Raw genomic sequence first — 15572 nt, 5'->3', positions numbered from 1 at the left:
GGCACTCACTAGTGAGATGACCCCAGTACCTCAGTTGAAAATGCAGAAATCACCGGTCTTCTGTGTCCTTCGCGCTGGGAGTTGGAGACAGGAGCTGTTCCTATTCGGCCATCTTCGTTCATAGAATTTTTCATTTTTTTTTTAAGTTAGATGGATGGTGCTGACACAGATGTTGATATATCATCACCATCTCCAGCCATCACATTTTATAGAAATAAAACCTGAGAACTAGTAATATCTTGGAGTTAGTGCAGATAAGTGACACAACTAAGTGGTTCCCTGGTTCTTGCATCTATATTTGCAGCCTCACTAAATCGACATTTAATGACAGATGCAATAAATGAAAATACACGGAGAGAAAACTATCCTGATTCTTCTACACTTAGCTGAAAGCTTTAATCATTTAAAGAATGCTTTCACAAAAACACGCCACCAATGCAAACCAAAATAAGTCAATCAACAACTTAGCAAAAAATCTAAGAGCAAGAAAACTGAAATGAAATTCTTTATAATAAGATCTTTTATCTATTGTAAATTATATTCTAAATGTGTGATATTAACTGAACAAAGAATAACTTAGAAAGGGTGGACAAGATCATTTTCATTCTTTAGGAACTTTAAATTTTTCTTCAAATATTTCTTAATAATTTCAAAGACATTTCACTATAAAATATCTAGCTTCCTATATTAGTTTACGCAGTTTAGTAGATCATCAGCCTGATCACAAAATTACATCCACCAGAATCACAACTTGTTTGGACAGATATCAATGAGTATTTACTGTGTGCTCAACACTAAAGATCTAGCAACGAAGACAGACAAACATTAGGAAATAATATGGCACCATACATAATTTTAGAATGACACGAATTTGCCCTCAGGTATCTGTATATGATTATGCAAAATTTGAAAGACATGAGAGCTATCAATCTTGCCTCTGGAGCTTGTATTTGAAATTTTTCTAGACTGCAGATTCATTTTGTCACACCTTGATGATCGCATTTAATTTTTAAACTTGTCAACTCTAAAGTTAGATCACTTAAAAACTATATCCAGAGAAATTATTATTAATCTTTGAATGCTCAGCATTTTTATTTCCCCCCAAAAAATTTAAATTCCATTTCAGGTCTATCAGTCTTCATTATCTTCTTACTGTTATATATATATATATTATATGTGCCATAGGTAATCATGATATTTAAATATATTTTCCTTTTAAAATCAGCAATTTTGCCTTTAACATAAAATAACATATATGTATGTTTTATATATATATATATATATCACACACACACACATATATACACACACACACACATGTACTCAGTATTTACCTTAAGAGGTAATTTTTGTCTGTCAGAAATTGTGTTCTGAGAAATACATAACTTGTTCATTATTGAACTATAACTTGTTCATCTCTTGCTTCCGCGATTTAAATACCATCTTGTGTTGGAAGATGTGCTTGTATTGTTCCTAGGAGTGTTTATCATCATGCTGCCTAGAAACACCGTGATGGGAGTATATTCTTGCCCACTGACCAAAGGAAATACCTTTAAGCCTCTTACCTGCATCACCTCCCTCCTATACTGTGTCTTTGCTGCAGGAAATCATAGCAAGAAGGATAAAGGAAAAGACACTAGCTTATTAATAGTTAAACAGTTTGAAAGGCATACTTTGGTAAGGCAGCGTAGCAATGCTTTAAGTATAAGATACACTGGGCCCTACATTTGATTTGTAATCAGATTGTAAGAAGCTGATGTTTCTTACTGTAGTCACTGTTTTCGTCCTTGGTCCCATCAATGGTGCCATCTGGGTGCATCTGCAGGAAATATCCCTGCTGGCTGAATAACCTTGTCACAATCCCTTTCAGCTGGGGTTCTGCAAAACAAAATAATTATTCAAATTTTTATTTGGCTTATACAAATGCACACTTACAAATTGTTAAAAACATCCTGTAAGTAAATACGCAAATGCCAATAGCTTAAATATTGAATTATGTATTTGGGAGTTGGGTATTTCAGTAACATATCTATGCTTTTTATTCCATCTAGAGGTAGAGCTTTAACACTTTTAGCAGTAAACTAAATGCAAATAAATAAAAGCAAATTATGATTAGGAAAATACCGAGACATGCTAAAAAGTGAATTATTTTCCTCCTTTGTACATCTGGTGTCTGACTGCAAGATTTCACCAACATTACAGTCCCATTCCAGAATTATTGTTTAGGCCAAATGCCTCTGTAATTTCTAAGTTTCTAGTAGTCATAACCAGGTTCATAAGATGTCTATTTCTGCAGGATGTCAGCTCTCCATCAGAACCTCCTGGGTTTTGAATTTGTGATCAAGTTCAGCCAGAAAGAATAGTTTGGATGAGAAGAACCACAGGCAACAGCAAAACTTCCATGGCCATGAGATGTCCCTGGGAAATATGTGGAAATGCAAATTTCACCTTCACTACATACTTCTTCAGATAGGAGCCTCGGTATTCCAAAGTTCATTTCTCCAGTACAAAAAAAAAAAAAAAAAAAATCAAGTCATACATATTTCTCTACGTATTTCAAACCAGAATTGCTCAACTTTTAAAAACCCTCTAAACACAAACACTTTGAAACTAACCTTTGTATAACACGTTTGAATTTTTGTGCATCAGCTAATATAAATATTTACAGCTTTCTCATTGCAGTGCTGGCTGCCAGCAACAACCTAATTTCCACCGCATCACCATTTTTGTCTCTATTGTTGAGCAAAAATGAATTATTCTAGGGCACTTATAGTGCTAATTATTTCATTAAAATGAGGAGAAAAAGAAAAATGCTGCTTCTAGAGATAAAAATTGAGGCAAAGATGAAATCATGTGATTGCTGAAGTAGCAACATGGTATCCTCAGAAGGACAGTCGCTGAATTTAAGCTAGTCAAGTTCATCCTTCATCCATTTATTCACCTAATCTTTACCAAGAATGTCTTTTTTCTGCCCAGCAATATGGCAGGCACTGTGTGTTACACTGAATGCATTTATTGATGTTTAGGTCTAAAAGAGAATTCTAGTTAAACATTTAATGTGATTAATTCTTTGAGAATTGGCCTACACCCTGTAACAAGTGTCTGTCGTTGGGACTTTTGCACATGTGACTTTATCACATTCACATTATTTGGGAATATGGGGCAATGCCTCTATCAACACGTCTTTTTCACAGCAGTCCTAAGAAGCAAAAGACATGTCAAAGAAATTGGGAATGAGGAAGAAGGCTGATGAGCAAAGAACTGAACTGGAAATTAGGCATTCTAATTAATAGGTAGGTATTGTCTATATGAGTTAAATAAATTCAATTTTTTAAATTTGTGAGCTTCAATGTCCTCATCAATAAAAATCTTGAAGTTAAACTGAATGATTGTTTGTTCCTTCATGTGAGTCTCTATTCACTCTGAGCACAGCAGAATCCTCTGCCTTGAACGCTGGCAGAAATAGAAGAATGGATTTGTCTTCAATGCACTTCCTCCATAGGCTCATCTAATCCAACAACTATGGACAAGTTGGGGAAACACATGGCTAGCTAACGCTGCAAACAACTCTCTCTTTTTTTTTGAAAAAAAAATTATATTTTAAGTTCTAGGATACATGAGTACAATGTGCAGGTTTGTTACATATGCATACATGTGCAATGTTGGTGTGCTGCACCCACTAATTCATCATTTACATTAGGTATATCTGCTAATGCTATCCCTCCCCCCTCCCCCCACCCCACGACAGGCCCCGGTGTGTGATGTTCCCCTTCCTGTGTCCAAGTGTTCTCATTGCTCAATTCCCACGTATGAGTGAGAACATGCAGTGTTTGGTTTTCTGTCCTTGTGACAGTTGCTGCAAACAGCTCTCTGTGTGCCTCTGCCTTTGGCTGCCTGGCTGACACGCAGCTTCTGATGTGGTAGACTTACCTATAGATTTGAACCTCAAATGCTGTGTGGCCCTGAGCAACTCACCTAACTAACATCTGAGTTTCAAGTTTTTGTACCTATATAGTAAGATTTTTAAAACGTGCTACTCTATAATCATTGCAAATTTCAAATGAATAATGACAAAGTACGAACTAGAAAACCCATAAAATATACATCCTAATTAAAGTCTAATGTTTCAACTATGAAAATCAAGGACACGGTATAAGGGAGGTAAAATAAGCATTCTGAGAAAAGAATATGTCTCCAGCTTCTGCTTTAGTAAAATATTAACTGAGTTTGTAAAGCCACTAAAGTAATCAGTGGGCTAAAAGTACAGGATAGAAAACGATAGAAGGGAGGAAGAGGACAACTGTCTTACAATTCATACTTTATTTCTAATAAGCTTGACAAAGTCACTTTAAGAAGTCATGTTTTTATTGGTAATGAGACGCATGGCAGTTTAGTCGTTAAAACCTGTAAATGATTGTTTGTTTTCCTCGTGCTCCTCTTTCCCTACCTGTAATTAAACACTTCTTTAGCCTTGGTGGAGCCATCCCCTGTTGGAGCCTTGGTAATTCAGGTTGGGAACTCCTGCTCAGGATAATGAGCATCAGACTCTGAGCACCCATCTCTGAGAGCAGTGCCAGAACAAGCCCAGAGTCTGCGTTTTAATTATGTTGTGATATGTGAAAATGAACATCCTATATTATAGAAGTTTCAAAGGAGACTTGATCATCTGTTGAAAAAAAAATACCCTGAACATACATAACATAGATGGGGCACAGAAAGCTGTGTAGTCTGACTGGCATCTTTTATGTCTATCAAGTCTTACCAACCTTTCCAGGTTCAGCTCAACATCACCTCCTCCATGAAGGCTCGACTATCATAAGTGAGGGTCTCCTTTATAAGGGGGAAAGCCAGAACATGTTTTGCTCTATTTTAAAGAAAGGAGGTACAAAATGAGACTACTTTTCAGCATATCCAGCATCCTGGGTACATTCAACGAACGCACATTTATTCGTCAGACTATGCTTGGGGACCCAAGATAGGAATAAAACCGCTGCTGTCCTCGGGGAGCACCCAGTCAAATGCATGAAACATATTTGCGCATAACACTAGTGTGGGAGAGTTGATAAACGAGGAAGTGAATCACAGTGATGTGATGTCACCAAGGAGCAAGTGACCAGTTCTGTCTGAAGGTTGGGATAAGACACTTCATCTCTCACTTGAAGAATGAGTAGGACTGCTATAGGCAAGGAAACCAGAGGAAAGGCATTCCACACAAAACATGACAACTCTGGGCATGATGCAGCCTGGTATAGGCAGAATAGAAAAAAGGGCTCTCAAATGCAGACATGCAAGTAAGTGCCTGTTCTCAACAAATATTCATAACACAACAGTGACACTAAGACAAATAGGGCCACTGGAATAGGTTTTCTATGCACCTAATTTTTTTTCAGTTTATATGACTCCTTGATTTTAAAATTATGCTCTTCCATTACTATTTTTCTTTTTTTAATGAAATGATGGCTATATTATTAGATGATAAGGGAGGAACGGTTGCTTTGTTCCCTTTTGTGCTCTAAAGTGGTGTGGCAAATACTGCAAGCATTTCACTGAAATCCATTTCCTCTTTTTTCTGGGCACCCAGCTAGACCATATGTCCTAGCCTCCCTTGCAGTTGGGTTTGGCAGATGAATGAGTGTCATATGGAATGTAAGTGGAAGTGATGTGTGCCATTTTCAGGCCAAGGTTTTTAAAAGCAAACATTCTCCTCCACATTCTCTTTTCCTTAACACCGGCCAGATCAAGAAAACCTAACCCTGGGGGCTGCAGAAGCAACAGAAGGGAAGAACGTTGGGTCCCTGAATAACAGGTAAAGAAAAGATGACAGCCATTGAAATACCTCCCTTGGGCAGTGAACTGAATAAGAAATAAACTTCCATTGGCTGCGTGTAATGGGCTTTGAACCTCCTGCCAAAAAATACAATACGGAAAGGGAAGGAGACAGTAATATTATGGTGGAGAAACCTAACAAACAAAGCACTACCTCAGTCAGGTGATCAAGGTTAATATCATCAATTATAAAACATGCTGATAGTATGTACTCTTGAGATTATGTGATGAGAATAGCACTTTACCTCTGTGATCTTCCTCCAAAAAACCCACAACCTCAGTCTCATTATGAGAAAAAAAGAAACGAGACAAATGCCAATTAAAGAATGTTCTACAAAATATTTGACCAATAATCCTCAAAATGGATTGTTCATAACACAAAGAAGGGATAAATGCTTGAGGTGAGAGATAACCTATTTGCCATGATGTGATTACTATGCATCGTATGCCTGCATCAAAATATCACGTGTACCCTACAAATATATACACCCACCATGTAGCCATAAAAGTTAAAAGTAGAAAATGAAAAAAAAAACTATCAATGTCATTGAAAAAAACGAGTGTCTAGGAAAAAGTCATAGATAAAAGGAGTCTAAAAAGACATAACAACTAAATGTAATAGGGTATTCTGAATGAGATCCTAGACTGAAAAAAAAACATTATGTAAAAATGAAGGAAATCTGAATAAAGTATGGATTTTAGTTAAAAATACTGTAATGATATAGATTCTTAATTGTGACAAATATTGTACATTAATGTAAGCTGTTACTGTGGGAAACTGGATATAGGGTATATAGGAACTCTGTACTGTCTTCACATCTCTATAAATTAAAAAAATTCTGAAATAATAGGTTTATTAAAAATACTAAGTACAGCCAAAAAAGCAAGTAATACATGTTTTCCTCAAAGAGGCTGAGTGATAAAGAAGGTAAAGGATGGGACCTCGGGTTCAGTACTGCTTCCCATCAGGATGACATGGCAATTTCAGCAGAAGGTTTGAATTCAGAGCCACTCAGAAAAGCTGACACATGCCAGAGCTATCGAGACATCCCTGCTGGCTTGACAGTCCGTCTAGTGATATGGAGTATTTCCCAGGTACACAACAGAAACCCAGAACAGAGACAGAGCCCAGGGGTCCCGGTCACACATCTCAGGATGAATATTCAATTACAGGAAATAGGATGAATTTTAGATGTGGAAAGGATCGACACTTTCCTTCATTAGCTTCAAAGGTAAAAAAAAAAAAAAAAAAAAACCAAAACTCTGGCTCGGAGAGACAGTGTCTTACCCAAGGTCACACAGCTAACACACTGATGAGTTCAGACAAGAACTCAGTTCCTATAAACGGAATGGACATCATCCTTTCCTTTCCAAAGAGCAAAATTCTTACCTTATTAAAACAGGGTTGGGGAGCAAGAAGGGAGAAGAGAGGAGAGAATAAGGAGGGGAGAGTATCTAGCTGTGCATCAGTTATTAAAGTATGGGTTGATAGAGAAGCAGTTATGGAAAACTGTGCAAGAAATATGTGTATATATAACCTTTGATACTAAAATCTTCTAGGGCCAGCGTATTCACATATACCCAAACTTTAGAGAAAGATTCTACATATCAACTCCAATCTAAAATGAAAACTATTACAACACTAAGGAAAATTACGTAATGGAGGCCATATCTAGAGAATTAATAGTACTTTCAATAGCAATGGCCATATTTTGAACCCATCTCCTTCGTGGCAGCTGCGCTTCTGATCATTTTACTACGGTTTTATTTATTATGCATAACAACTGGCTGTATGAGGTACTTTTTTCTCATTTTTCAGTTTCTTTGAGATTCCAGGAAGCTGCATCACTTTTACCCAAAGTCACAGCCACTCTCTAGCACTGTTCAGTCACTTTAAAAAGAATACTGGCAAAACTGGAGCCTGTCCAGAGGAAAGGGAGCCAAATAAAGAGGGTATAAATGACTGTCGTATGAAGAATGGCTGAATTAACAGCGGCTGTGCAGCCTAGAAAAGGGGGGATTTGGAGGAATGTGAGAGCCTAGAAGAGGGAGGATCTGGAGAGCTGTCTCCACATTCTTGAAAATCCAAAGAAATAAGAAGCAGCCAATTTGTTCTGAGTGGCTCCGCAGAGACAGACCTCCGGCCAATGGGTGAAAGTTACCAGGTATGCAGATAAAAAAGAACTGTTAATCGTATTCAAAGAGAGAACAGGTTGCCTAAGGAAGGAGTGAGTTTTCTATCACTGGATATAACCAGAAAGAAGCAGAAAAACTACAGGTCAGAGCAGCTGTGAAGGACGTGGATGTCTCCAGAGGCTGAGACACTCTGAGTGAGAATGAAAGATCCTTTCTAACCCTGGTGTCCTGGAAAGCTTTGGGATAAGCCGGATGGTCCACTAAATACAATTTCACTTTTCTGTTTCCTTAGTTGGTGCGTAAGACAGGGAATTAAAAACAAGGTTTACCAGGCACCCAGAAAATGCCATCTTCTTTATAAATGTTAAACATGGATTGTGGAGTAGTTTGATGGGTTCTTTTAATCAGTCTCTTTGGGTTTACAAATGACCCTTCTGTATTAACATTTAATGTTGTCCACTTGAAGGAACTGAGATTGAGAAGCTGTTAAATGCGATTCTTGTCAAGTGCTTCCGGGGCATTACACTGATGCAGACTTCAAAATTAGATTATTAAGGTTAGAAAATGTTCATAAGCAAATATATTTCTGACCAATCATGACTAAAGGGTATAGACTAGGGCATATTTACATACCATCAATCAAAGTCTCCGACAAATCAGAAATGAGCTACAGTAAGCATTTGAAAAGGGATAGAACTTACCTGGACTTCTGAACACACTGAAAAATTGCAACTCTACTGAGCTACGGGGATTCATTAAAAATATATGCTATTTAGTAAAGGAGAAGCAGGCCTCAGGCCCCTCATTCACTCAAGAGACTGCGTGAACAGATCTAGAGGAACACCTTCCAGAACTGAAAGGCTAAGGTTGAAGACGTGTCACTGTAGCCTGGCATAATCTGCTCTGCGGAGTAAAATGAGTCAGGTCCTGTCCGTCATCTTCAATCTCCCCATCGGCCAAATGAAGATGAGAGACGCCATGAGCAGCTACCGACCTGAGGGCCATGAATCAACCCCAAAAGTGCTAATATTCCAAGAGGATTCTGTAACTAAGTGCACATCTATTTTCTTTATCAACAGACACTAATGGCACATTTTTATTTTAAAAAAATGAATATTTATTAAGCAGCAGCCTTTGTGACAGTTATTCTTCCGGCAAAAGGGATAATCAGTGCATGCTAGTAAACCACCTCTCCCCCACCTCCCTCCCCTGCCAGAAAAACAGAGCAGAAAAGAAAATCCAAAACTGGATGTCCATGGGATGATTTCCACAGTGCACACACTTCAACTATGACTGATTTAAAACTACTACTTGACATCACTGAACATAGACGTGAAGCTGGAAAGAGGTGAGCACCATCAGCTCAGCTCACCACTGAATATAGCAGAGGTTAAAACATAAAGCGTGCATTCTACTAGGAAGATGGAAAATAAACATATAAACAAGTATATAATAAAATGTTCGTAGAAGTGCTATGATGAAAATTAAAGCAATAAAAAAGGACAGAGCATGCAAGGGATCGATGTGCTATTGTGGATAGAATGAATAGAAGATAACATCACAGTGGCCTAAAGAAAGAGAGGAAGGAAACCATTAAGGATATCTAACAGAAATGCATTCCAGGAGCAGGGAGCAGCAAGCGTAAAGCAATCCTAATAATTGAAAAGATTAATAACCAACAGATTAGAGGCTCTCTGAAGATCCTTCCTCTATGCCAAGAGTCCACAAACTGTAGCCTGTGGTTGCCAATTTGGTTAATAAAGTTTTATTAGAGCATGGCCATGCCCATTCACTCATGCATTGCCTCTGGCTGCTTTCAAGCTACAACAAAGGTGAGTATTTGCAACAGATACCCTATACCCTGCAAAGACTGAAATCTTTACTAACAGACCCTTTAATGAGAAAGTCCGCCAGCCCTTTCTCTACTTGCTTTCTCTTGCTTCTGTAGATGCCTCTGCCTGAAATGCACAACCCCTGCCTTCCTCCTCTGCCCAGGGGTCCTCCAGAGCCTTCTAAGCACCGCTTTCTTCCACAGGGTCTTCCCTGACACCGTGAGGCAAAATTAATCACTTCCTCTTCAGAGCTCCGTTGTGCACAGGTTAGGAGAGCTGTGCACTATTTTAGAGGTGCTTGTTTACACTCCTGTCTCTGCTGCTGAACTACGAACTTCTCAGGGCAGAGACCTTATTCATCAACTCTATCCCAGCACCGAACAGAGTGCCAGGCACAAGGTAGATGAGGAGTGTCTGTATGCTGAAGGAACGAAAGTAATAAGATATACCTGGCATTCTCCTTTGTCACCTGTGACTTTCAAAGGAGTTTCTCATTTGTGCAAAGAGCTAGCTGCTTACAGCCTTTTAATATAATGCCTCTGGCCTCTAGTGCATTTCTTCCAATTTTGTCCTGCACACTGAACACAGTCTGACGAGCACAGCAGCCTCCCCCATAAACTGCACAGTCTCCAAAGCCCTGAGTTGCCTCACATTTCAACAGGAATTGAATGACCTTGAGACAGGCAATCCTTAACCTTCATACTATCTCAAAGCTAAATGGAAAGAAAAAAACCTGCATTTTTGGAGTTTCCTCTTCACCAAAGCAGTCTGAGCTGTAGAAGACAGGAGACGGAGGGCAGGAAAACTGAGCTAAGATGTGAAATGCCAATAGGGACAAGGTTTTTGTACTGAGTCAATTTTATTCCTCATAGCATTAGCCCCCTTCCTCCTAGATTCTTCTCTGTAATATGCTCATGAAAAGTTAAAATAGCTCCAGCACCATTTATTGACTTCCGATAGGCACTAGGTGCTGGGTACAAAGATGAGTAAGATGCAATTCCTGCCTTGAAGGCACCCACGGCCTCATCAGGGAGACACATACACAACTAATCATTATTTCAGTGAACATGAAAAGTGCTGTCATAAATGAACAAACAAAATGCCATGGAATCACAGAATGGGGATGCTAATTTTACCTGGGATGGCAGGTTCTGGGACAAGAAGCAGTTGAAAAAAGCTTTAAAGATGAAGCACCATTTTATAGTTAGCCTAGAATAGGCAGGAGGATTTTGCTTTGAGCAGCACCAGCAGGAGCAAGAGCACAGACAGACACATGTGCTTAGCATGTGCAAGGATCATGCATGTAGATGGGTGTGGTCAGGGTGAAGGAAATACGGGGGTGCAGGCAGGGGCTAGAGGCGACAGCAGAAAAGAAGCAGGGTCCAGGACACTTGAGGATCCTTAAGCAAAGCTAATAACAAGTTTTAGTTTATTCCTTAAATCAATGATCTCCAAACTTTTCTAATTACATATCTCTGCCAGTAAAATATTTTAAACCTACAGCCTCCATATATGTACATGTATAATTTATGCCACGTGTATGTGCCACTCTGTAAATTTTGTGTATAATATACATCAAAATAGGAATTTTAAAATGGGATCAATGATAAACACAAACAAAAGTTGTCATTGCCAGGCATAGTGGTGCACACCTGCAGTCCTAGCTGCTGGGGAGGCTGAGGTGGGAGGATCGCTCGAGCCCGGAAGTTCAAGGCTGCGGTGAGCTATGATTGCGTCACTGTACTCCAGCCTGGGAGACAGAGTGTGAACCTGTATCTAAAAAAAGTTGTAATGGTTTTTTTTCATATGCCAATGGCTGTCATGCCCTACATGTTTCAGAGGACAATGCATTAAGCAATGGGAAAATTGGGAAGGATTTTAAGTCAGGGGCTAAAATTATGAGGGCAGTATTTTAGAAAGTCAAAGTGGGGGACAATGGTGAAGGCTGAGTTAGAATGGGTGATATTGCGGTTATGAGAGCCAGTTACGGAGCTATTCCATATAATAAGGGCCTTACGTGGGCAGTGGCAATGGGGACGGAAAAAGCTGCCAGCCAGAGGACTGACTATGCTTGGTGTGCTAACGTTTCGGCCACCTTAAGAATGAAAGTCTCATTTCAGTTGTAAATCCAAATCCCAAATCCGAATCCAAATCAATCATTATCTTCCTAAGGGAGCACTATTTAAATGTAGACTATTAATGAAGGTGTGGGTGAAGAAAGCTCAACGCAGGCATTCCCATGAAGCCAAATACCTTCTTGCCTTTTAAGAATCTCTGTTCATGGAGAGGGGTTTGACCCTGGTCAACTTCACTGGATTACAACTCTCTGGTCTTTCTCAAATGATCACCCAGAGAAGTAGACCTGGAATGAATGTGGCTTTCCAGGCAGCTCAAAGAATGAAGACCACAAGACACTTCAAACATGAAGATAATCCTAAAATCTTAAGATTTCAGAGCCAGACAAGCCATTCAGCATAATCGAATTCAAGGCTCATGTTACATATGAAGAAACAAAACACCAGGCAGCGGGGAAATTCGCATGGCAGCGCATCCCCCAATCCCTGGAGTCAGAGTTCTTTAATATACCAGGATCTTCCAGTTCTGTGCCTCCCAGAGGTTTCCTCATCTTGTCCCAAACTAGCTGCATGGTATCCAGAAAGCTATTTCGTTTCTTCATGCATAGCCATACTTTGCTTCTTGTGAAATTGTTTAGATGACTAAGACCCACTCAACTCAAGGCTGTTCTAAGAAATTAGGAATACACACTATAGTGTGCCCTATGACCAGGATACCATGCTCATATGGTAGATTTAGCTTTCAGACAGAATGAATGTAGGTAGGAAAATCCATGGTTAGTTAAGCAGTAGCAACAGGCAAATCCTCCTGAGTTTCACTCACAGAAAGGAAATGCCAAGGAGTTAACAAATGCCAGGCACTTTATGTGGATTATCTCTGAATTTTCATTGAACTAACTTAAGGCAGGTGCTATCCTTGGACTTTTTTTCATATAATATTAGGGAACTGAGGCTTACACAGGTTAAATCACTAGTGCTAAATTACAGAGTTAATCCATGCCAGAGCCAGGGTGGAAGTTTTTTGCTTTACACCTCATTGTTAATCATCAATTGTCTTTTGAAGAACTCTAATGTGCTAATATATCTCTCTACTTCTTTAACTGTGATCAGCCCACAAACCTTGTGGAAATCTATAAAGCCAGGGGCCAGGAATAAAAAGCAAACACTAAACTGGAGCTGCAAACATAGCTTTTGGCCTCCTGTCACAAAAAAGTGGCAGGGATGTAGACACTTCTATGCACACAGAAAGTCTTCTGTAATAAAAGCATCCTCATTTGGCATAGAAAAATCTTCTCAGTTGGTCTCTTTTTTCATAGACACATCTTTTGGCACCAGAAATAAATGAACAGGACACATTATTTGGGCGAGCACAGGCATGACAGTTCCCTGACATCAGGGGAGCTGCACAAATGTTGGACTTGTCTTGAAACTGCCTTGGATATCAGAGGAGATCTGTTTACCCAGGTTGGCAAGCCTGAGGAATTCCCTCATGCACCCCAAATGTAAATTACCTGCAAGTATATTATTATTGTTGTTAAAATGCGATTTTTGTCTATCATCTTTTCATACCATCACACACACACAAAAAAAGGCTTTGCTTTTGCAGGGTCAACCAGAGTGAGTTCTAGTGGTGTAATAATACTTCTGGCAAAAGAGCAGTTGAGAGTTCCAAGAACATATCCATCAGCCTCGACCGTGGTAAGCTCAGGCACTGTGGTGCAGCGGCATATGCAGGGCAGTGGGATCCAGACATTTGGGGTCTAATTCCAATTGTTTGCTCCTCTCCTTCCCCACTGCCTCCACCTTTGTTCAGACCATCAAGTGCTCCGGGCTAGATTCCACTAACAGCCTCCTCACTAACACTCTTTCCCTTCCAAACCACACTACAGTCAAGGTAATATTTTACAATATAAATTGGATCATGCCACTCTTCTGCTGAAACTCTTTAGCAGCTTCCCATTTCAGTTACAATAAAACGTCAGACCCTTAGCATGGCCGGGAGAGCTTTGCACCATCTGGCTCCTGCCTACCGTTCCATCACCCTCTCACTTTACTCTCTCCCTGGCTCACTAAGCTCCAGGCACATGTGCCCTCTTTCTGTTCAGACCTCGGGATTTTTGCACATGTATTTCCCTCTGCCTGGATTGATTTCTTCCTGAAATAAATTCAAGTCACTGCATAAATACAGTTTCATAGAGGTCTTGTCTAGGCCTCCAACCTAAATCGGCCTCCACATTTGTATAGATGCTATCTGGCAGCACACTGTTGTTTTGTTTGTTTGTTTCCTCCCTTCATTGCATGTAGTCCGATCTGTAACTAGGTAGCTATTTCTCTTTGTTGTTTACTATCTATTTCCCACTCTAGACTGTAGCATCCCTGAGGGTGAGGCCATGTAACTTGTATTTATTACAAAATACCTAGTTCTTAGCATAGTGCCTAGTAACACATAGGAAGCAAACATAGTTTTTTTTTCCAGTGACCTAGTTTCTTCTCTCTGGGCTTCAGGTTTCATCTATAAAACGACTGTATTGGAAGAGTTCAGTGGCTCTAAGTCTAGGTCCCAGAAACCTGAGGGACTCTCAGGTCAAGACAGATACTTACAAGCTATTTTTAATAAGTTAGAATTAAAAATGGAGAAAATATTTTTAATAGATACATCTCTTACCACTGTCAATCAATGAAGATTATTAAAATTTCAATGAAATTATAATCTAGACAAACTATACTAATACAATTAATTTATTAATTGATAGTACATCACACAAAAGAGCACTGAAAATATTTATCAAATGTGGATAACACACACACTGTAAATATGTAAACATGGGTTGGGTGCTGTAACTCATTCATTTTGGGAGGCTCTTAGGGACAAGTGAAACAGGTATAAGGAACTGCCACTGTGACTGACAATGATGGACTGTGACATAGAGGCTAAGATCTCATGAATAAAGACACCAGTGTTTTCAGACAAAGTGCTAGGACAATACTTTCAAGGGTGGCTGATCTGATTGTAGATACACATGACCAAAAGTCTACTTCTCTCATGGCCGACTCCAAGAAGCATATTTCAGGATTCAGTACAGCAAGGACTGATCTAGTCATAGCTAAGGATTCTCTCAAACCTTATGGAGAAGGCCAGCTTGACTTTAACACCTATAATCTATTTTAAAAATTGAAACAGTTTCCCATTAACATGTCACACGTTGTATGAAGAAAAGACATGATTTGTCAACAAATAATTTTTAAAGGACACATGTTTGGGAGAACAACTAAACATTAAAATGTATGTTGAATTTTGTCTATGTGTTACAGAATCAAAAATACAAAAACATTGGGTTTTTTGTTTGGGGCTTCAAAATCTTGCACTTTGTTTTATAAAAACTGGTTTAATTTTAGAATCTCTGTGTTTTCTTTCTAGTGACCACACAAGATCAAAAAATTGAAACTCTTCCCAAGTATGTATCCACACATAATCCATTCCGTCCATCGATCACCTCTGTAGTCATAAATGGAAAAACAAATTAGATATAATGTTCATAAGATTTTCTTCTTTAACTGGGATACTGAGGCTCTAAAAACATCTATTTGTAGCACATACGAATTTTTATTAGTAAATTTAATTTGCTTTGATGAAGATTATCTTGATTATGATTTGAAGATTTATTATAATTTTACCTATCCATTAACAGTTTTATTAATTTGA

At 38.9% G+C, this 15572-nt stretch overlaps 1 protein-coding gene across 3 annotated transcripts in view; it reads right to left on the bottom strand.

Annotated features, from left to right (window-relative positions):
* FGF12 (fibroblast growth factor 12) overlaps positions 1-15572 on the bottom strand; it is a 599118-nt gene that overhangs the window by 216841 nt on the left and 366705 nt on the right. For all 3 annotated transcript variants that reach the window (XM_011961231.1, XM_011961230.1, XM_011961229.1), the window contains one exon: positions 1768-1878. In XM_011961231.1, the coding sequence (XP_011816621.1) occupies positions 1768-1878 (111 nt within the window). The remainder of the gene's footprint in view (positions 1-1767; positions 1879-15572) is intronic.

Source organism: Colobus angolensis, unplaced genomic scaffold (assembly GCF_000951035.1).
Source record: "Colobus angolensis palliatus isolate OR3802 unplaced genomic scaffold, Cang.pa_1.0 Scaffold54, whole genome shotgun sequence".
Lineage (NCBI taxonomy): Eukaryota > Metazoa > Chordata > Mammalia > Primates > Cercopithecidae > Colobus > Colobus angolensis.
Note: the sequence above shows the minus strand (reverse complement) of the source record. Positions and strands in the feature narration are given on the sequence as shown.